At 32.9% G+C, this 23,551-nt stretch overlaps 3 protein-coding genes across 4 annotated transcripts; 2 read left to right on the forward strand and 1 right to left on the reverse strand.

Moving 5' to 3' along the window:
• Positions 1–345: 345 nt before the first annotated feature.
• Positions 346–5,434, forward strand: Bm9954 (Uncharacterized protein; the record flags this gene model as incomplete). The annotated part of the gene is made up of 13 exons (XM_043081895.1): positions 346–452; positions 786–1,043; positions 1,304–1,410; positions 1,492–1,722; positions 2,159–2,196; positions 2,813–2,882; positions 3,106–3,264; positions 3,503–3,606; positions 3,726–3,874; positions 4,015–4,215; positions 4,426–4,498; positions 4,750–4,905; positions 5,312–5,434. 13 exons carry the CDS (start codon positions 346–348, stop codon positions 5,432–5,434), a joined length of 1,776 nt encoding a protein of 591 aa, XP_042937829.1.
• Positions 5,435–7,830: 2,396 nt separating this feature from the next.
• Bma-eat-6 (Uncharacterized protein) lies at positions 7,831–16,894 on the forward strand (the record flags this gene model as incomplete). 2 transcript variants are annotated; one of them, XM_043081896.1, is made up of 18 exons in its annotated part: positions 7,831–7,857; positions 11,243–11,305; positions 11,510–11,569; positions 12,035–12,238; positions 12,534–12,647; positions 12,718–12,852; positions 13,000–13,158; positions 13,223–13,403; positions 13,510–13,708; positions 13,831–13,969; positions 14,070–14,225; positions 14,291–14,522; positions 14,883–15,025; positions 15,169–15,555; positions 15,646–15,956; positions 16,091–16,265; positions 16,438–16,670; positions 16,774–16,894. In XM_043081896.1, 18 exons carry the CDS (start codon positions 7,831–7,833, stop codon positions 16,892–16,894), a joined length of 3,039 nt encoding a protein of 1,012 aa, XP_042937830.1. The 2 variants fall into 2 exon arrangements, with proteins under 2 accessions (XP_042937830.1, XP_042937831.1); XM_043081897.1 differs by lacking the exon at positions 7,831–7,857 and having other exon boundaries at positions 11,252–11,305.
• A 3,068-nt stretch (positions 16,895–19,962) lies between these two features.
• On the reverse strand, positions 19,963–23,094 carry Bma-tni-4 (Uncharacterized protein; the record flags this gene model as incomplete). Its single annotated transcript, XM_043081898.1, has 7 exons — positions 19,963–19,998; positions 20,941–21,031; positions 21,263–21,304; positions 21,448–21,592; positions 22,465–22,588; positions 22,697–22,822; positions 22,969–23,094. 7 exons carry the CDS (start codon positions 23,092–23,094, stop codon positions 19,963–19,965), a joined length of 690 nt encoding a protein of 229 aa, XP_042937832.1.
• Positions 23,095–23,551: the final 457 nt, after the last annotated feature.

A 23,551-nucleotide genomic window follows, 5' to 3' on the forward strand; every position in this document is an offset into this window, starting at 1 on the left:
TTCATAGCGTTAATCAAAAATAAGCTCGGATCTATAACATCTGAAAAACAATAAACACACGACATTAATTAATTATTGGTTCCAAAGATTACAATTACCTCAACACTTCTGAATGATTACTAATAAGAGTAAGTGGACAGTAAATTGCACAAGACTTAAAATAAGACAGTGAGATCTGCTGCAATTCTGGTGTCAAGCCTATGTCTAATAAAATTGATTTATATTTTGTAATTAAGTAATTATTTAATTTAGCAACATTAATCCATCATTATAAATGGTATTAAGCCAAATAGTAAATAACAGACTGAAATGCTTTAGAATAATCCGCGAAATTATACAGAAATAATGCAGCCGAATGATTTCGCTAATAGTTATAGCACATTTGATAATAGGTCAGTGGAATCAAAGCAAAGCAGTAGAAATCCGAACGTAGAATTCAATGGCACGAACAAGTAAGCAAATATTTGAGGGACGACTGATTTATTTAATTCAATGATAAATTGAAAATCTGTAGGAAAACAAAAATTGAACTAGTAAGGAATCACAAGTCATTTTGCACTATCCACTTTAAATATTATTATATTTTGTTGTACTAATATATTAAAAAGTATGTTATCAAACTAATTTAATAATAAATATATTTAAAAAATATAATAAAAGTATATTATTAAACCAAAATAAAGCTTTAAAAGAAACTCATTTTGCGAAATTTCTTGTAAAAAGTCTGGTTGCTTGTGAAAAAAGTCTTAATTTATGCTAATATTAAGCATCTCCAAACTTCTCAGACCATCAGTTTATGGACAAGAACAGCGGTTGCAGTCGGGACATGTGAGCGAATCAGAAGGAGAACCACACAGGAGCAGAGAATCATCATCCTATATTTGTCCGGAAAGGAATTATGCAAGTAGATATGGTATGGATCTTCAGCCGGATCTTTTGATGAAACCGGACCGGAGGAGACATCGGAGACATGAAAAACGACATTCTCATCGCAGTAAACATGAGCACTGGAAACACAGACATCACCAATCAAAAATTAAGTTGTACAAAGCTAAAAATTTATAACTTAATCCAACACTACGAACAACTTAATTCTAGTGCTACCGTTTATCAGTACCGAAATCGGTTTTCATAGCATGCTTAAGGTTCATGACGGAACTGATTTTTGGACCGCTTTATTAATTACAGGAACTTAGTGAAAGGAGCATTCAGTAGTTAATGTATACTGTTAAGTACTGCTTGATTAATTTGAATAAACGAATAAACCTTTTTTGGCACTTATAAAGTCATTTAATATTTTAAGCTATGACAAAAGGATATGTGACAAATTTTGGAAGAGTTTATGTGGTTTTTTTAAAACAAAAGAAAAACATCACCGAAAACACCGAAGGCATCGAAAACACGGGAAACGTGAGTGCTTCGTAGCCGTTTTTTTTTCTTCAAGTTTCTTGAAGTAATAATTATTTTTAATATTCAGACGTATATTTGCAGATCGCCACCGCGTTTGGGAACAAGCATTGACCGGTGAAGGATACCCAACTGTACAAGGCGCGATTTCTGCTAATTCACCACTGGAAGAAAAGATTTTACAGACGGTACCTCCTCTTCAATCAACGATACCAGGAAATTCAACCTGGCCTGAGGCAGTAGATCAGAAAAGAAAGGGAAATGAAGAAAAGATTGAAGAAAAGGAGAAATCGAGTGAAAAAGTTACAAAATCAAGTATGATATTGAATTTCTCGAATAATAAATCAATCCGGGGAGAATTTTAAAGCTTAAGAAATGCAAAAATAGCATCGAGAAGGAACTATATAAGGCAAGAGAAATATTCATCTTTATGTTTATTTAATATTTATAGAATTTTAACTACCAATAATGATGTTAGTTTAGTTGACTTGTCACAATAATGTAAAATTTGAAATTTTGTTAAAAACTTAGGTATTCACTTATGAATATTGAAGTTTTGAAAAAGAACTTCCAAAAAAAACAGTATTTTCAATTTTGAATTTTTTGCTGGATCAGTTTTTCAACTCTGTTAAGAAACATTCCGACATTGAATGAATAAATACAAGCATATCAATATTCTTTGAAAATTTCAACTATAATAATTGGTCATAATTCCAACTTCAACTTCTAAAAAATTTTATTTTACTTTTAGCGTCGGTGGAACAAATGCAGCAAAAAACGCAGGAAATTGTATGTTTTACAAATTTGCTCTGATTTCATTTCTAACTTTAGTTCTCTCTCCGAAGTTGCTAAGGTTTCGTTATTCCCAAGTAAATTATCTACTAAAATCCTTTCCCTCCCCGAATAATTTCTTCTTTTCAAATTTAATTTAAAAAGGTCTAAAGTATCCTTTTTTTGGTGTTGAAAGTTCAACGAGTATCCTAAATGAATAAAACTAAGAAGTACAATGACAGCTGAAAATTGAGCTAAAATACGATTATGAATTAATGAGTTCAGAATAAAGAAGTGAAATATCTTCCAACATTAAAGACAAGAACAATTTCTTTAAAATTTTTCGATTAATCATCGTTATTTACAAAATAATATTTATCTTTTTAGTAGTAAGTATGATCAGTATTCGTTTATTTTCAAAAAACTACTAACAACGTAGAAATTTTTTTTTTGACTTCAAAATTTTCAATTTGCAGTTGGATTCGTTGTCATTCAATCGTTATCATTGATATTTGTAAGAAATGAGAAAGAACCCAGTAGAAAGTGTAATTTAGGATTATAATGAGTGAGCTAAAATGGAAGAGCAAAATGTCGTTCTCATTTTGTGTGACTCAACTTGATTTCATGCTTTAAGATATCAAGAACAAAAACAAGCGAGGAATCGTCTCCAGTCAAACGTGAGCCGATCGATGATGACAATCAACGTGAGCTTCATGATTTAAATTACCATGCAATTGTTCTATAATTTTTATATTGTTTTGTATCATTTAACATTTATTCTGTGATTAGTATATATCAAAGAGTGAATTGTATTTCATGTATTTTTAAAAATCTTAGCGTAAACTAATTTAGAAGGCTTTATTATCTTTTCTTTCTTAAAGTATCTTCTAATGCAGTTTTGCATCACAAGTTCATCTGATATTATAGAAATGCGACAAAAAAGAAAAATAATTCAGTTTATCGAGGGAATTGCGAAAGTTGGAATGGAAAAGATGAAAGATGAATTCGTCCACTGTCGAACTTTCATCCCGAATGCCGTTACTCGGATTGCGCACGATCAGAATTTAAAAAGATGCCGATTTCCAGGCATGATTTTGGTCTAGAGTGTCTGGTTTTTTTTCTACATCATCATAAAGCTGAATATTTAAAAACATTTTAAATCCTGTAAATTTACTTCCAAGATTCTTACTTTTATAAAACAGTTAATTTTAGTTGCAACAAATTCCATCACTTTTGAACTTAAAGCTGTTCTGAGTGAAATAATATTATTTTATAAAAAAAATTTATGTGAAATTGTTCCATTTGAATTCTAATTTTTATTCAGATGTAATATGCATTGACCAGACACGTGTTGTGCTCAAAACTAGGGACGGGGATTCGGATTTTATACACGCAAGTCGAGTTCCACTCGGAGACAATCCCAATGAGGTTCAGCAGAACCGTTCAATCTCTGATATATATTTTTCTCTTGCAGAGATAAGAAATGGTATATTCTGTAAGTTATTTCGGGTATATTTGTCCTATTGTTCCAAATGTTCAGCGTTTAGATTATCATCACGCAATTGCCGTTATCGAATACGGTAAAACATTTCTGGGAAATGGTTTGGCAAGAAAATGTTCGAACAATATTGTTGTTTTTAACGTTAAATGAATGGAAGCAACACGGCGAAAATATCCAGTTGATTCCTGGAAAAGGGTTTATTTCCAATGATTAAATTAAAGTTAGGTTCAGAGATGCAATTTCTCATTATCTTAGCAGTCATTTCATTGTCTTATTAACTTTTGTTTTAAATTTCAGTTTTGAATTGTGGATTTGTAAACTTTGAAATATTGTAGAAAGTGTTTGCACATTGAAGACATTGTGGTGCTGACGCATAAAAATGAAGTTAATATCACACGTGATTGGTTGGTACGTGAGTATTATCTGTCAAAAAATGATGAAACACGTCGTATTTTATGGTATCACTACAGTGCATGGGAACCAAACAGATCACCAAAAGACTGCGAACATTTATGGCCTTTACATTCATCTCTAAGGTATACTTACTCATTAAGTATCTAACTTACCAATGAAAATTAACTGTTTCCTTTTTTCGCAATCCATGCAGATCCAAAAAGCTATCGTTGTTTACAGCATGAGTTACTCAATCGTTTATTATAGATAACCACCATTCAGATCCTTTTATAGAGCTTTGCTTATCCATTTTGAAATACAATTAAATCTTTTTTTTTTTTTTTTTAATTTAGAAAAATGCGCCGCCCGTATGTGTGCATGAGTCTTGCTGGCGCTGGAAGAGCTGGATGTTATGCGGCTTTAGAAGTATGAACTGAATAGATCTTTTATTGATAAGATAAGAACTGTCGATATTTTTGCATATTTTTTTTAACAAATGAAAGAATTGAGTACCACTCAAATTTCGAAGTAGTTGAGTAAGATAACATTAGCATTGGTAATCTTTGATTATTGAAAAAATTTGAAGTAAATTTCTAAATTAGTTTCGAATTTTTTAGTGACAGATTTATGCAAAATTTTCAAAATAAACTTGATATTTCATTGACGTGTTATTTCAGTGGGCACATTTAATGCTGCATGATAAGAGAGCTTCAGCAATAAACATTGTTGAGTGTGTACGCAAAGTTCGTATGTATCGAATGCATGCTGTACAAACAATTGCACAATTTCAGTTTCTCTATATGGGCATTCAGCGTCACATTTTCCTTGTTGAGGTGTCATCGAACTCAGAGACATTGCGATAAATTGGCTATTTTTTGATTGCTCAGCTGATTTATTGTTTAAGCTTTGAATTAAATTATTAAGTGCTTTTAAAAATGAACTATTTTTGATTTTCGGACAGTGAAAATTTCTATTCATGAAGATCGCAAGCAATATCGACACCACCTTTCAGTCTACAATCTAGCTTTCTCTTAATCGTTTTTCTATTATTCGGTAATATAATTTTAGCTTTAGCTATTTTCTGGCTATTTTAAGTACATTTAAGTACATAGCTATTTTAATTATGCTACATTGAGTAATAAATCTTATCTTATTACTATAATTATTTTTTTTTAATGTTTTTATTAGATATATTATTTTAAAATCTGATGTTTGATCAATTGATCAAAATCATTTCAGAAATTTAGAAAAGAAATTTCATCCGAGCAATCAATATTTGAAGCGACAAAAAAGTGTTCTTTAATTGAATACAACTACTACCGATCTGGCGGTTATCCAACAGATGATGATTTTGATCTGTAATATGAGCATTGTTCTGGTAATAAATAAGCGAAAATAAAAGTATATAAGTGATAATTTGGCTCTTTATGTGACACACTCTTGACATACTTTGTCATCACTTCAATTTAAATACCTTTTAAATGCTTTGATTTAAATAGTTCCTACTATTGCTTAATAAACTTATTAAAAATCCATGTAAATCTATAGACGAAGTATTTATTGTTCGAATATGAATAAAATAGAGGTCATCTATTGAAGAGTTTTATCGATTTAAACATGATTGGTAAATATTGTTAGACTGAGTAGAACTGTTGTCACTGACCTCAGTGAAAGGTCAGGTCACTGAGTGAACGATTCCTTAGAAATTTAATATTTCCTCTTGGATCGTTATTGCTCTCTATATCTTAAACAAGTTTATAAAAATTTGAAAAATCATCTTTTATCCCAAAATTATTCGTCACGTTTTCGGCGCATGTAACACTACTGCAGCAATCCTCTAATGATAATATTAGGAGTTCAAATTGATTGAACGTACATTCATATTACTATATCATTATGCCTTTTATTCTGACATTTTGGCGTTACTCAGATGCTGTTTCAGAGTACTTTAATATTACTGAGAAACAAAATGCGGCAGCAAATCAATAAAATATTTAATTGATTAGTTATTTATTCCGAATTTCTCGTAGAATTAGTTAATTGAAGTATATAAGAACCATTTTAAAGTACATGGAACGTCTTACTAGTTATGCAGATCAATCGAAATTTGATTAATTGATCTAACATAGATTATTACTAGTGATTAGCTCTTCCGAATGTAAAGAAGTTACACAAGTTCCATCACATTATCACTCGGTACTACTCAAATAGACTTCCGCATGAGTCTAAAACTAGCGCTCTTGTCGCAAAGAATTCCGCAAATGATCGATGTGATTCCTTAACAAATAAGGACCGGTTTTTGAAACATAGCGCGTTAGTGAAACCAAGTGAGTGCCTTCGATAGCAGTCTTCATTCCTTTTCGTTGTGGTAAGATTCTGACTTGGAAGCTTCCTGTCTTTTTACATTTCTCATTCCGGCAAGATCCGGACGGTGACATTACACATGTGCGTCCATTAACGAAAAGTGATTGGAGCAAAGTGCTCAAATGCTCTTTTTTACAACTGGTTCGATTTCACAAATTTATTTTAATGCTTTGATACGGACGATGATCGTTTGCTTTCTTTCCACAATCACTTCATCCTTTTAAAAATTTATTTTTTATAAAGGAGGAGAGGGAAGGCAGAAATAATATGTCAATTCTGCTGAGTTCAGTGTCCTGCATGAATTTCTTTCTACCGATGTAATATGAATACGCAGAGAAATGATATCAAGCATCTGAAAGGAAGAAATATCGGAATTTAAAGCTGTTTCAGTAATAACCTTTCACTTTTTCAACACACTACATACAGTTCAAATTAAATGTTTGTATATGTTATTATACGCATCAGTCATATGAAAAAACATGAAAGATTTGCTTAGTGCTTCGACAGCTTAGTGATAATGCTTGTTTCAAATGCAGAAGGTCAGCGGTTTTCTACTTTGGTAAATTTCTATTGAGTTTGAGGTCAACAAGGCACTCGTCTTTTTTCCATGTAATATCATCAATACACATTGGATTTTGCATATATATTACTTTATACAATTATCATCATTATTACTATTTGCTACCATATTAATCTATCTGTTAGTTACCATCAAAGAATTCCAGGAAAAAAAAATCCTAGGAAATCCCGGAAACTATTGTTTCCGCTTTTCCTGGAACAGCTCAGTCCCGAACAGCGACGAGCGATATTTACAAAGGGCAGAGAGTAATCAACATGAGCTGATGACTCACATTTACTAAGGATTCCTCGTTCAAGGGAAATATATATATCAACTATGTTGCAAATGATAACACTGATAATATGTGCACGTGTATTGGTTATACTTTTCTGTTTACGTCCCTTTTCCCTTCCTCCTTCTTTCTCTCTACCTTGATTTCTTCATTTCTCCCATCACAGTTGCTCCTCACAAACACACTTTCTTATGATCACTGCAATAACAAGTTTACTTTGCCCAAAATCCATTCAAGTCATTGGAAACCCTTAAAACAATCTTTAACACACTACACACATATCTTACCAGATCCTATCCTTTACTCTTAATCTTTATTGCTATCTGTTTGACTGCTTAGTTAAGAACAGCTGTCTTTACAGATTATCATATTAGTATCGGTTTTTTAGATTCTATTGACTGCTCTTCTTTGGCTCTTACATAACTGTTAACCAGGACCGACGATCATTTCCCTGACTTTCACTTCTTTCAAGTTGATATTCAGAACTTGAATTTGGACCTTCGAGAACGATTAAGAAAATATCAGCGGGAGAATAACAGCAATATGAATGCCGATGGCAGTGCACTTAAGGTTTGTTACTTGTTCGTAATTGTTTTATTGTTATTAGACTGTTTGTTAACAAAGTATATATGTCCACTAGCAAATTAATGGCTTCATAACAATTAAAAATGGTCGATAAAAGAAAACAGTAGTACATTATTAGCTGCTATATCTGTCGTTAACAATAATTAAATCATTTAAATGATGCAGTTATTAAAACATTCCCATATATTAGGTTGTCTATAAATTTCTACCATTTTTATTAAAATCGCTTATCTTTTGATCGTTCAACAAAATGTCACATATTTTCATAATTTGGATATCATCCTGTTCATTAGTTGCTTTTAAGAGAAAAGGTAAATGATTTATCCATGACAGATATGATAATTAATAGCATTTAATCTAGGCATAACCTAATATCAGAACTGAATATATAGAGAGACTTCCATTATGAGAGATATAATAATGCTTACACAAAACAGTAAATAATTAATTGACTCTTTATGTTGCGATCAAATGACTACATATCATGATTTCAAGTTTTTTGGTTAAGAAGAAAGTTGCATGGATAAAACTGTCGACGTATAGCAACAATAATGAGAAAATAATGGGTTTAGAGATGCAGTGATAAAACGGCATTGCTTCTGATACACAAAGACAAAACAAGTAAGAGTTACTTATGCTTCCATGGTCTTTTTTTACCCGTTCCATAGGCAATTAGATCTTTCGGGTAAAAGAAGGAAAAGCATGTAGGTGATTTCAGTATCTCATCTCTTCTTATTGATGTCTGAAGTTGCTGGGATATATTCGAAGGCATTTAGTATCAGTTACAGTAAGCATAGTTGGCAAGTTATATGCATAGCTTTTATTTCAATTTGTGCTTCTGAAATGAAAGTAAAAATAATAACGAAAATAATGGATATTCTATCACATAGGTTTATCTCTCATCATGAGTTTAGACAATGACTCATGACGAAGTGTTCGAGAATTGCACTTCGTCATCTTGAATGCTTATCTCATCTCGGGAAGTGCACGATTCTACCCTTCCGGTTAGATTTTAGCTCAAGTCGGTTTCTGCTTATGAAAATTTTCAAAAAATTCACTGTTGGTCTTCCTTCCAAGTTTTCTTCTAAAAGGCTCAGTTTGCCTTTCTTGGCAGCGAGCTTTCTCTGTCGATTTCATTTCGATTCGGCGTCAAACGCTCTCAGCGCCCTCTCAAAGCTACCCGTCCACCTCCCCTCATTCCTACCCGTCCACCTCCCCTCATTAGAATGCTTCTCTCGTCGTACTTCACTGCACATATGTGACGTGATGTCTATATGCGCTCTTCCCTTCTGTGTGTTCGTGTGTGTATGTCTCCCATGTGTGTCTATGTTTGCGTTCGTGTGTGTATGTGTGTAGGTATACGTGTCGGTGCGGGCAAGTGCGGATACGGCTGTGCATGCACGTATGTGTATGTATAAATGGAAAGCGAAATGTGATGGGAGTAGAGGGACAGAATAACTTAGCTAAAATCGTTATAAGGAAGCAGCCAACCACTTTCTGCAGAAACACAGAGGATGTGGAGGCTCTTTTTGGGATTTGGTATGAATGAAAGAGGTTGACAAGAAGGAAGAGGGAATAGCCCGAACTCTGCCCGTAATTGCTTGCTTCCCAGATTTCAAATTGGGATGCAAATCGATAGTGGTAGTGTTAGCTTTGTATTGCCCAGCTGAGAACACTGTGCCATTTTCTGTTGTACTGTGAGGTGCTTGCTGCGCTATACTTCCTGTCGTTTTCGGTCGTTACATTCCTCGTGTACCGTTCCAATTCCATGAAACTCTTTTGTTGCCGAATGTGTTCCCTTTTAGGATAAAACTTCCACTGTTTCCAAATCACCAACAACTAATGCTATCATTCTTGAAGTCCCTCAATTCAATTTAATTTCTTTTCTGTTTCGACACATTCTCAATAAGAGACGGTAAATGGAGAGAGAAGTAAAGTGGTGTGATGTGAGATAGTGTAGTCTTTTACTAGAAACTGGTTGGGAATTAATTTTTGGTCAGAATTGGGTTATTCTGTTGGATTGTGCAAATTTAAAGAAAAAGTATTTGCTTGTTTACTTTAGTGGAAATTTATATTGTATTGCTGAAATCAGTTTACAATCAGAGTTGACTCATCTCACTGGCTTCCGGAAAAGAACTTTCAACAGAAAATCATCCCTTTTCTTCAGAGTCCTTGAATGAGTATGGGATAATGTCACGACAGACAGTAAAGCTTTGCAGTAAAATTAAAAAAATTTTTTCTTTTGCACCACTTTCGTCTTTTTATTGTCTAATTCATATGAAATGCTTCGCCGGAAAAGTCGGAATCCGTTTAAAGTCATAATTTTCGTTAAAATCGTTAAATTTTTGCGACGAAATTCGAAAACATAAAAGCGATGGTTTTTTGTCGTTTAGTCTTCCCGTCGAAAAAAAAGCGCGTGACATCTGAACACTTGTTTGATATATGTCATAGTGTTATGTTGACATAGCAGTTGCTCTGTGGTGTTGGGCTCTTCATTTTCATATTTCTGGTGACGGTAGAATTGAATATCGAATTGCTTTTAATTATCCAAATACACAGTGAATATTTCAGAAATTTGCTTTTTTCGTCTGTGTGGAAGTGTAAATAGCGAACAGTTTTGTTTATTATTTATCTTAGTCAATAAAAAAATCACTGAAACAAATTCTTTGCTAGATAATTTGGTAAACAAATTAGTGATGTCAAAAGGTCCCTTACTCTCTTCATTTTCTGAGAAAAAAACAATCTGATGAACCGCATATTTCTTATGCCAAGATTTCTTATGCTTAGTAGCAGGTGCAAGATCATTTTACATATTGTCACTGATTAAAATGCTTTTCATATTGTATTATGAAATAAATAAATGTCTCGAACGATCCTTTCGTCATGTCATATCTCTTAACTTTAGCCTTAGCTATCTTCTCTCTGCTGTTTTTGATGATCAGTGATCTAGCTGTTCTTGTACAGTTAACTGCCAGTAGAGTATTCCATATTCCTTCCACACAGTACCCACTTTCTATGTCTATGTGAGCTGTCATAGTACGGAAAAATTTACCTGTTTGCTGCTACTGATAAGGATAATATTTTCTCATGCAGTGATAGAGATACCTAAGGGTATTATTGCTTTAATAAGGGTAAAAAATTGATGACGAGCTTTTTTTTTGCAGTAGAAAACCAGCATCACTGAGTCATTTGATAAAAGATTTTAAGAGGATAGAAACTACATTATTATTCTGTATAAAAGTTAAGGAAAGAACTATGTTTGAATTTCTCATTTGAGTTTGAATTCGATAATGGACCATTATAATAATTTTTATGAATAAATTACCGCTGATGTTTTGAAAGGTGAATAAAATACAAATTCCAATTATAGACGCAGGATATGGCGAAGAAGAAAGGAGCGGACATCAACGAATTGAAACAGGAAGTCCAAATGGTAAAATTTTGTAATATCAAGATGGGGTTTTAAATAGGATTCAGAACATCATTTCAAATCATTAGATTTTGACAAAATTAAAGCTATACGAAAAATTCCCATCTGTGGGAGCTGTTCGCAGCTTATCTTGAACATATCGTAGTCTTCAAGATTGTTTCGTTTTATTTTAAAATAGCTTTCACTGGTTCAGCAATTCAATTGTAGGACGAACATCAAATTCCAATGGAGGAGCTAGTGAAGCGTTTGGACTCCGATATTGATAATGTAAGCTCATTTTATGTTCTTGCAGGAATAGAAATCTCACAACAGCTATCACTGAATTTCCATGTTTTCTAGCTTGAGGTTCTCAATATCATAGTCTAGAAAGGAATAGTTTAGCATCCTGGTGATAGGATTTTTTTCTTCCTTCATTCCGGGAAGAAATTCTAAACACTAACTATTACAATGTTATGCGATTCGATCCAAAGAAAGTCGTATCAAAAGAATCGGACATTTTAAAAATGTCTTTTCAATTTGCTGTAACTTTTTTACGATTTGCATTATATTACTCGTAACTTTGAAATGCACCTCTTACATTGAAATAGTTCGTGAAATAAAAAGAGAAGTGCAATATCATAAGATTGTCGAGATCTTTAAAGAGATTTAAGGGAAGGATCTCGATTTTTTCCTTAAATTCATGCACACTCTTTCCTAAAATTGCTGTAGTTTCCTGAAACCAGGGTTTTTCAGGGACTTACTGCATCGAAAGCTGCTAGGATATTGGCCAGAGATGGTCCCAATGCATTGTCCCCACCGAAAACAACTCCGGAATGGGTGAAATTCTGTAAGAATTTGTTCGGGGGTTTTGCGTTATTGCTTTGGGTGGGCGCATTCCTTTGCTACGTCGCTCACGCAGTTGACTATTTTAGCATGGAATATCCAACCAAGGATAATGTAAGTATATTGAGATTTTCATTATTGCATTGTTTTTTATGCAGGATTTTACTTCAGAATCTGTAAACTAATCCATAGTTCTTGTCCTTTTCTACGGCATAGCTAGCAGTTTTTGGCAATTTGACATTAGTAAGTTTTTTCGGAACGGTGAATTGGGTTTCAGGGAGAACTTTTAGATAGCTGCTAGTTTGATCTTTCCTTTCGTTTCATATTGCTTTCTTAAGGCGCTGTGAAATGAATAAAAGAAACAAAATTGATTTCGTCGATTAAGGCTTAAATTTGATACAAATTTCAGTTGTACCTCGGCATTGTATTAATGACTGTGGTAGTGATCACTGGCTGTTTCCAGTACTACCAAGAAAGTAAAAGCTCGAAAATTATGGAATCTTTCAAGAATCTCGTTCCAACTGTATGTAATGAACTTTTGTATAAAAAAGAGAAATGATTTTCTGGTCATTACTTTACTTATTCTCATTCAGTTTGCTTTGGTACATCGTGATGGTGAAAAGCAACAAGTGCATACGGAGGAGCTGGTAGTAGGTGACATTGTTGAGGTGAAAGGTGGCGATCGTGTTCCTGCTGACCTTCGCATCATTTCTGCATCGGGATTCAAGGTTAGTTTTTACTTGCTGTGTTTCTTAATTTTTTTTTTCTTTTCAAATAATATGGTTTTTCTTTTTTTTTTTTTCCAAATACTAAATTCACACAAACCTATAAAACCATTTATTTTTGAAAACGGTGAAACTGGGACGCATTTATAGGTGGATAATTCGTCGCTTACTGGAGAGTCGGAACCGCAGGCTCGTTCTCCGGAATGCACAAATGAAAATCCTTTGGAAACAAAAAATGTTGCTTTTTTCTCAACTCACGCTGTGGAGGGATCTTGCAAAGGCATTGTAATCTATACTGGCGATCGAACTGTTAGTAATTTTGTATTTGTTTATTTTTATATTTACGTATTGAATATTATTTCTTAATTTCTAGGTTATGGGTCGTATTGCTCACTTAGCTTCTGGTCTAGATACGGGCAAAACGCCGATAGCTCGTGAAATTGAGCATTTTATCCATCTGATCACTGGTGTGGCTGTTTTCCTCGGTGTTACCTTTTTTATCATAGCTTTTATTCTTGGATACCACTGGCTGACTGCTGTTGTCTTTCTCATTGGTTTGTTTATTATGTCTATTTATTAATTCCTTATTAAACAGAAAAATAATTCTCTTAAAATAAATGCCATTTTTTATATATAGTCCCAAAATTGTGCGTAGTTTAGGTATCATTGTGGCTAATGTTCCGGAAGGCTTGATTGCTACCGTGACTGTTTGTTTGACTCTGACAGCAAAGCGTATGGCGTCCAAGAATTGTTTGGTAAAGAATTTGGAGGCTGTAGAAACTCTTGGCTCTACATCTACCATCTGTTCAGATAAAACTGGAACACTAACGCAAAATCGAATGACCGTGGCACATATGTGGTACGTTCTATTTAAATCTCAAAAATTTCTTGAGGAATTAGGAGACATCGAAAAAATCAATTCATCAGGCATAAAATTCCATCGAAAATAATTCCTCGAACGATTAGTATTTATAATTTTAGGTACGATTTGGCAATAGAAGAATGTGATACCACAGAAAATCAGTCAGGAGCACAGCAAGTTATGGCTGAAGGTAGTACATTGGCATCTCTTACTCGCATTTGCACCCTCTGTAATCGAGCTGAATTTCGGCCTGGACAGGTTTGCTGTTATTTCAAAACTTTAGTTTTTTCCTTGAAACTTTAGTTTTTAGAATTGTGATATTATTTTCAAGCTTTTGCAATTGTATTCTTTCTTTTAGGATGATGTCCCAATTCTTCGCCGTGAATGTACTGGTGATGCCTCTGAGATTGCTTTGTTAAAATATAGTGAATTGACCCTTGGTAATGTTTCTGGTTATCGTGCGAAAAATCGGAAAGTAGCCGAAATTCCATTCAATTCAACAAATAAATATCAGGTGCTGAAGATTTTTTCTATCAAATAAAAATCAGTAGGAAAGGACAAGTGTTTCGTAGCTTTTAGGTGTCTGTTCATGAAGTTGATGATGCGGATAAGTCATATCTACTTGTAATGAAAGGGGCCCCAGAAAGAATTCTGGATCGTTGTTCAACTATTATGGTGAAAGGAGAAATATATCCACTGGATGAAGACCGTCGAAAACGATTCGAGGAGGCTTATTTACAACTGGGTGGCATGGGTGAACGTGTTCTCGGATTTTGTGATTATCGCCTCGATATTGCAAAATATCCTAGAGGTCAAATAATTACATTCTTTGTATGGACCACCCTATATCTCAAAATCCTCTTATATGAGTAATATGAGAAGTAGATTGATATGTAAGATAGTTTCAAACTAATTTTAAAGAAAAATAGGATTTCGGAAATTAGCGGATCTACGGATTTTTCTATAATTAAGTTTTTTGGATCTATAATTTATAAATTTTTGTTTGACAACCTATAATTTGCAATTCATTTATTAGCAATTAGTTCTATCCAACTAGCCAGTTTTTGAACTCATTTAATATGCCATATTTTAATTGAATATTAGTTTATTTCAAAATAAATATTTTATGATATCTTACATCATTAAAAAATTTTTTGCATTCTACTTCTAGGATATGAATTCAACGTAGAAGAGGTTAACTTTCCGGTCGAGGGTTTGTGTTTCATCGGCTTGGTATCGATGATTGACCCTCCGCGAGCTGCTGTGCCAGATGCTGTTGCCAAATGTCGATCTGCTGGTATCAAAGTTGTTATGGTTAGCTTTTAAAATTTGGGGAAGTCAGTCCTTAAAATCTCAAATTCCTTAAGTTTTATTGTTGTCAACGCAATGATAACTTTTGGAAATAGTAGTAGAAGTGTTATGTTCCCCTTAACACATTTGAAGTTCAAAGGTTTCAGGTTACTGGAGACCATCCAATCACAGCTAAAGCCATCGCCAAAAGTGTTGGAATCATTTCGGATGGATCAAAAACTGTTGAGGATATAGCGATCGAACGTAACTGTGCAGTGGAAGAAGTGAATCCGAATGAAGCGGATGCGGCAGTAATTCATGGGTCAGATTTGCGTGAAATGACCGAAGAACAGCTAGCTGATATTATCGTTCATCATCGTGAAATTGTCTTTGCACGTACATCGCCGCAACAAAAGCTGATGATTGTAGAAGGGTTTCAACGACAAGGACAAATTGTCGCTGTTACGGGTGATGGTGTTAACGATTCTCCTGCACTAAAGCGTGCAGACATTGGTGTAGCTATGGGAATAGCTGGTTCTGATGTCTCCAAACAGGTGAAATTAAAATGAGTGAACAAAATTTAAGAATTTTTGATTTCCAAATTATACATTCATATAAATTATGAGAATTTTTTCTGATTAAAGGCAGCTGATATGATTCTCTTGGATGATAACTTTGCATCGATTGTGGTTGGGGTCGAGGAAGGTCGACTGATTTTCGATAACCTGAAGAAGTCAATTGCCTATACATTAACATCCAATATTCCGGAAATATCACCTTTCCTTACTTACATCTTATTTGGTATTCCTTTGCCTTTGGGAACAGTAACAATCTTGTGCATTGATCTTGGGACCGATATGGTACCTGCTATATCGCTTGCTTATGAAGAAGCTGAATCGGATATCATGAAGCGCCAACCACGTGATCCAGTGCATGATAAACTTGTCAATGAACGGTATGAAAGTATTTTTTAAAACTAAAATTACTAGATTCTTAAACTGAGTTTTGAAGGAAATCATCTACCTCAGTGAACTCCGTGCATCATAAAACAACTCATATGATATGTCGAATATAACTTAATTGTTATAGGTTGATTTCGTTGGCATACGGACAAATTGGAATGATTCAGGCATCGGCTGGTTTCTTCACATATTTTTGGATTATGGCTGACAACGGATTCTGGCCAAGTCGTTTGTACCAGTTGCGTGCTCAGTGGGACTCGCGTGCATTTAATTCTTTAGAAGATTCATATGGGCAGGAATGGGTAAGATTTTTATAATTTGTCTCTCCATGTAGGTTCATGAGAAATAAGTATATCTTTTTGAGTTTTCACCACCATTTATCAACTGAAGCGCTTTATAGGAATCAATAAGAAGTAATCTGAAGTACCATCATTTTTCTACAGAAACATGTAATATTTTTTTTTATATTTTCAGACGTATGCAAATCGTAAGATTTTGGAATACACATGTCAGACAGCATATTTTGTGTCCATTGTGGTGGTTCAGTGGGCTGATCTCATTATTTCGAAAACAAGACGGAATTCTTTGGTACAGCAAGGGATGAGCAATTGGACGTTGAACTTCGGTCTTGTCTTTGAAACTGCTCTTGCTGCATTTATGTGTTATTGTCCAGGATTGGATAAAGGCCTTCGTATGTATGGTCTTCGGTAGGTCGTCTTTCCAGTTAGTAAAATGTTCGAATAATTTTTGTTTAAATAAAATTTAGCAATGTTATTGATTTCCATTTTGTAGTACCCCACTATGTTTTAGGTTTTCGTGGTGGTTTCCAGCACTTCCATTTTCCATTCTGATCTTTGTGTACGACGAGGCTCGACGTTATTACATTCGACGATACCCTGGCGGATGGGTTGAGCGTGAGACATACTATTAATTTTATAGAAAAGATATACATACCGTACAAAATAAATCTTTTTTTTCTTTTTTTTTTTTTCAATTTGGGGTGTTCCAATATTTTTTTAACACAAATCTATTAGAAACAAGAAAATTTTCGAGGCGAAAATTTTAAAAATTGATTTCAACTTTCCTACCTATTTTTATTGAAAAGGAAAACCCCCTACTTTTTTCTTCTTTTTCTCCTTTTCAAAAATTAGGCTGTATTACGATTGCATACTGCGCTTATTTTTGGTAAATTTCGAATAAATTTTTAAAGTTGTCTCAAGCTCCATTCCAAGATATCATTGTATATCCTTGTATTGGATTTTTCTTTGATTTTGCTGTTGAATGATTATGTTGCCTCTTATTAACTCTTAACAACTTAAATTCCTATGTTACATGTAGTACTTCGTTTCCTTTTTGGTTCCTTATTTTTATTTATTTTTTTATTTTTATTTATCAATTCTTGGCATCGTATTTATTGAGTTTTGCATGCTTTCTACATATTCTCACACCATTTACTCATCGAATTATTGCTTTTATAAATCATTTGTGTATTCATTTATATAAGTGGTAGATTCTCTGAATAATAAATAAATAGTTTTTTGTTCTCAATTCAGTAAAAAAAAATAAATAAATCAAACTAGAGGCATTTATTGCAGGTATTGAATTTTGTTAGATAGAAGTAGTTAATACTTGTCATTATAATGGAGAGTGTTGTAGTATGATGAAATAGAAATAGCTATATTAAACTGACAACACTGCGCAATTTATAGCGGTATTTGAAGTTGAATAGATTTACAGAACCAACTACTACTCATTGTATATGTTAGCATAGCATCGTTACTGCTGGGGTGCCAGAGGTTCGGCTTTTTATGAAGTGGGTAGAGCTTATTCGATCTGTGGTAGACAAAATCTTTTTTGAAACATTTCATAATTTTCCATTACAATTAGTATTTGTTTTGGTAGAGTTACTCTATCAGTTTAGTGGAAGGGATTCAGTGGTACATTTGTGGTACCCCAGCAGTTTAGACAGTGGTATATTCGACCTACTCATATCTGTGCGATCCCCTCTATTTAAAGCAGGCACGCTTAATTGCGTCAAATAGCACACATAATGCCTCGTTTACACTGCATTGGCGGAAACTGTTCTGCCAATGTGCGCTTCCTGAAGATGCTATTTCTGCCATATCGGAACTTTACCCTCCCACTTGTTAGGTTTGTACCTGCTTTGTGTTACTGATATTGTCATTAAAATTGTTCTTCATCTTTGAATAAAACTAAGAAAGTAGCTGATACAGTAACAGAGAAAGAGGTTAAGGCATTTAAACTGAAGGCTGAAAAAACCAATAAAGTTAACTCTATTGAAGTTCAAGTAGATACTGCACTGCAAAATCTTGCAAAAAAATCAATAGAAGAGAAATGCTGCCTCGCATATAAACACCTTAGCTGTAAGTATCAAGGTGATAAAAAAAGGAAATGATAGAAGTTTTACTTAAAAAACTAGAAATAACAAAAACAAATAAAGTCACTATTAGAAGAGAATAATATAGGCAAGTTAAAATCAGCACTTGATAATAAATAGAAGTAGCGGAAAAGTTCTAATTGCTGATCGTTGTTACATTAACCATTTTATCAGAATAAAGATTTAATTACTCAAAGTTTGGAATACCGAGAAAAAAGCCAAAGAGGCAGAACCAACCCTCTCAATCTTTTCCGCCATCAGAAATTACTGATACTTCGTAAGAAGATTATTACTACCCACACATGAATTGCTGAAGGTTTTAAATGGGCAGAAGGAAATATAATCGTATCGAATGATTTACGATTCAAGAATTGCAATTATGATTTAAGTGTAAAGTAGCGTAAGATGTGATCTCTATGTCCATTGCAGACTGTCCAACAACACTTATCATTTATGCAAATTCCACATGAAACTAATTTTTCTGATTTTCTCTTAAACTATTTCAATTAACTTTTTAGCACAATTTTAGAAATTTAAGTCACTGCTGAAAGTGTATTCGACAAAACTGCAGAAAAAATAAGAAGACAGTTTTAAGAGTCGATTTTACGAAGAGCCTAAAGCAGCAGCAAAACTGCACTATGTCAGCTATTTTCCCCATAAAATTTCTTGATGCCAGAAAGCAGTTGATTTCCCGCAGTTTCTTTACTAAAAAAGATTGCAGTGAAGTAAGTGAAAGTGAAGAGGAAGTACTAAATTTCGGTCAGTAATGGAAAAAATTTATGCTCTGTAACCTCTCGCTGGTCTAAATAATTTATTTTGTTCCGTCTAGGATAAAATAACTTACATTCAGTTTATATTGTCTGTATACCTAATTTCGAAGCTTTCATGGGAGGTACTATAGAGAGTCTAAACTGAGCTATCCTAAAGTTGGAAGAAACAATTATTCATTGCTAACATTGTTTGTCGAGCTAAGTACACGCTTTCCTTTTTCTCAGCTTTAATTGCTTTTTATATCAAAAGAATTGTGTTTGAGATAATTTTTGATAACACAGTATCTGAACCATAAAAAGTAATACTGGACATACCTGTTCAGGTCAACGGAATTAATTCAAATCCGCATCCCTTGTACATCAATATACTCGTAATAACATAATTCAAAGGTGATGATGAAAACAGCTATAATTCTGCAGGATACCGTTTGTCTAGGTTTACTGATTCCGGAATTTCTCTTCCTCACCAATAATCTTTATATCTCTAAGGAATAGATAATATTCCCAACAGCAAGAGAACTTTTCGTTTGTTATTCCAATAAAAAATCATTTCTTCCTAAAACCTAATGATACTAAGTTAATAGCAGACTAAAAGCTTCTTCACTACCATTTTAGACAGTTTCAGACGTGTTCTTAAGTTACAGGATTTCTTTAAATATGCATATAAAAATTTGTTATTCTAAAAATTTTATTTGAATATTTAAGCTCTGGTTTGTAAAAACCTTATTTTCTGAATATCCCAGATAACAAAAAATTATTTGAATATTTTGTCGTATTAAGCTATTACATGAAGCAATTGATAATAGGTGGCATAATGATACGGATGTATTTTCACTTCTTCCAACCAACGATGGATTCTTTCTTCTCCTATAAAACTGACGATTTTATTGAGATATACCATGGGCAGAATAATTTAACTTCACTATTCCAAAAAGCAAACAGCGCTTTTATTCAGTTATTATCTACTTGTTATCTTTCTTTTTTTAGATGAAATAGGAAGCAAAGATATCTCGAGAATATCTTTATTTCGTATTTTGCGCAATTTCGACATCCATCATCATCCTAAATGGTTCCAATGGAATCAATGATGATCGGTAATAACGATACAGATGTGCATGAAAAGGTTTGATGATTGTTCTCTGTTCCAAAAAAAAAAAAATTGAAGTTAATTTTGCATTCAAAAATATCTGTCCGTTTTTAAAGATATTTTTGTGCGCGAAGAGATAACAAACAGGTTGCACGCATTCATTATCTAAGAAAGAAAATCTGATTAGATCAAATTTAAAGTACATTTTATCAGCCATTTCTATCATTATTTGCTATCAGCTACATGTTTGAAGTTTATTAAACTTTCACATTTTTTTTTCACATTCTTTTCTTCAGATACAAACTGCTAAGTTTTTTCCCGATATTTTCATCAACAATGATAAAATATGCAGTATCTTGCAAGATTATTAAGAGCGGGTTTATTTAAAAAACAAAAAAAAAAAAAAAAAAAAGGAAAATTAAATTAAAAGAAAATAATTTGTTGAAGAAAACTTATGTTCCTTCAAAAAAACAATTTCAAGATTTGAATGTCTAAAATTTTCTTAACATTTTAAATAATAAGACTTTATGAATGTTACTCTGTTTTACTATCCACAACACAATATGTCGCACTAACTTATTTCAAAAGAAAAAAAAAATAATAAAAAGTTATTAGATTCGAGACAATAAAATAAAACTAGAAAATGAATAAATAGTCTGTAGCATGAACTTATATGAACACTTTTTCACTTTGATAAGGTGCAAAACTTGAAAATGACCCACCTCTTTCAGAGTGAATTTATTGCTTTCTACATTTTTCAAGTTGGTGCGAAAATCGACAAAGTTCCGATCTTTCTTCTTCAGCTTATTGAATCTAAAACTTTCCTTTCAATAATTAAATAAGTTGGCCTTTTACTAACTGTAAGACGATGAATTACTTGAAAAATTAATTTGAAGTAGGTTAACAGCTTATCAGCAAATTGAGGGAGCAGCAATCATTACTCCATCTTCGCAATATAAATTTAAATGGTTCGAGAACAATATGTTAAATTTGTTAAATTCTTTGCTGGAATAATAAAACAACATGGAAAACAGTAATGCTAACCTGTTGTCCGTTTTGGATACCTTTTTTAGAGTTGGTTTCACGCTGCAAATATGAATTATTCGTGAAACGTAAAAATAGAAGCATCTTAACGATGAATGTATATGCGAATAAATAATAATGAATAAGTTCGAATTTAATTTGCTTTTATCAAAAAGTCATTTATAAAAGAAAACTTAACAACTCACAATTTGCCTCTTAAATCGTTAACTGAAATAGTTAATTCATTGATTTCAAAATCTTTCTGGCGTACGATATAATTAATATCATAATGCTCGCTTTCTAGTTGCAACAGCTTTTGAGTCATTTTCTTTGCAATTTCCTCCAATTCTTCTAAACAAATAAGTATTGTCCCTCGATGATCGAGATTTGCTAGATCTTCTATATGTATTGATTTACTTAATTTTAACTTTCTATAGCCAAAGCATTAAACGAGAAAGTAGAAGTAAAGAATAATAGATCAGAAGCGGGAGGTAATAATAATAAAAGTCAGGTCAGAAGTACATTCTTTATGCTTTTATCAATCCATTTTGGTCATTTGTTTTCGAAAAATCTATTTCCGCAACAAATCAATCTTATTCCAATAACTGAATTTCTCATTTCTCTTCTTCTAAGGTAGCAGTGTTTATTACTGTTCTAGTGTACGGTGAAGGAAAGTGTCACCTTACGTACGTTTATCTATATAAATGGCAAGCGTTACGTCCACACGTGATTATTTAAAATTACTTAACGATTTGTATTCATTACAACATAATATTTCTAACGACCATTTCTATAAACATATTTGGAAATTTGTTTATAATGTGTTTGAGACGCTAACCAGAATTAATTTTAATAAGACATTGATTAATTAATTAACAGTGCATTCTTTACTTTGTTTATTACTTTTCTTTCCTCAAATAATTCATAGCAATAGTTGTTTTTTCAAATTTTCACATTCAATAAATTTTGCGATCAAAATTTCAGTTGCAACCATTTAGTCTTTGCATTTGCTTGCTAATTTGAATAATATTATTTTAAAATTTGGATAATACTATAAGGACAATACTATAATATTATAATGGATAATACTATAATAGAGTTTACTTAAGGTATTCGCAGATTACCTTAAAAATGCAACGATATGCATTTTGCATGTGAATTTTTAAGTAAAGATAAGCTGTGCTGGGGATTTCACTCCATATTGTCACTAAAAAAAAGCAAACCATCAGGAACGTTATCCAGATCCGGTAAAGGTAAGATTCGTTCCTGTAAGACACGTTGTCTTTCCTGTTCTCTGAGCATCTGCTGCTGTTTCAGATCTTCTGCCGCTTTCATCATCAACAATTTCTGTAATATTTCTGCATCTATTAATAGTTTTCTTAAATTTGTCTGCAAATGCCTTTTTAAATCTCCGAAAACCATCAACTTCAAATACTGGTATTATGAAGGACTAACTCGCAGTTTCTTTTTTCTTTCCGGTGTGAGAAAACCTTTTTTGGCTTTCTTGGCCCGATTAGCCTCTTCCAGACGTTTACGTACTTCTGCTTTTTTACGTGCCCTCTCTTCCGCTGCTTTCTTTGTCTAAAATTTAACCTAATACTACTACTTCAAGAATGTACTGGGGAAAGTTACTATTGAGGTTAAGCTTAATTACTAACTACCAATAAAATATAATGCAATTAATTAGAAATTATTGAATTGTAAATTTGCATGAATTGTTTTTTTACTGCTTCGGTATCATCATCTCCACTCTGCACACCACCGTATCGAGTATTTGTCACAATTTCGGGACAAATTTCCAATTTTATTTCATTTTCCGCTTCTGAATTCTGTCGTCCGATTTTTCTTTCCATCGGTATTCTAAAAGAATATAGTTAATGTGTAGCTTAAACCTGATGCCATAATTAACTTAATTTTGAATTCTTGAATATAAAAGCACAAGGTTGACAAATTTATTAGCGTGAAAGAGTATTGAGAATCCGAGGCTTAATTACAAAGTTTTAAAATTTGATGATAGGATATGAAGAAAATAGTACGACGGTACTGTGAATGGAAGCTGTTAGCTGAATGAATAAAAGCTTGTATTTGATGAGTAATTTTGAAAGAACTAGTCTTCCGTGGAAATATTTACAAAGCAATCAAACCGAAGATAGTTCTTTTACTTATCTTGAAATTTTCTATTGACTAAAGGTAAAATAAGATAAAATAAAAGTTGGAAAGTGGGATACACTTAAAACAAGACACTTGTATCGTTCTAGAAGAAAAACTATGATAGATTGATGTGATAGCAATATTAAATTCCTTAGATCG

The sequence above is a fragment of the Brugia malayi genome (assembly GCF_000002995.4).
Source record: "Brugia malayi strain FR3 genome assembly, contig: Bm_v4_Chr4_scaffold_001, whole genome shotgun sequence".
NCBI lineage: Eukaryota > Metazoa > Nematoda > Chromadorea > Rhabditida > Onchocercidae > Brugia > Brugia malayi.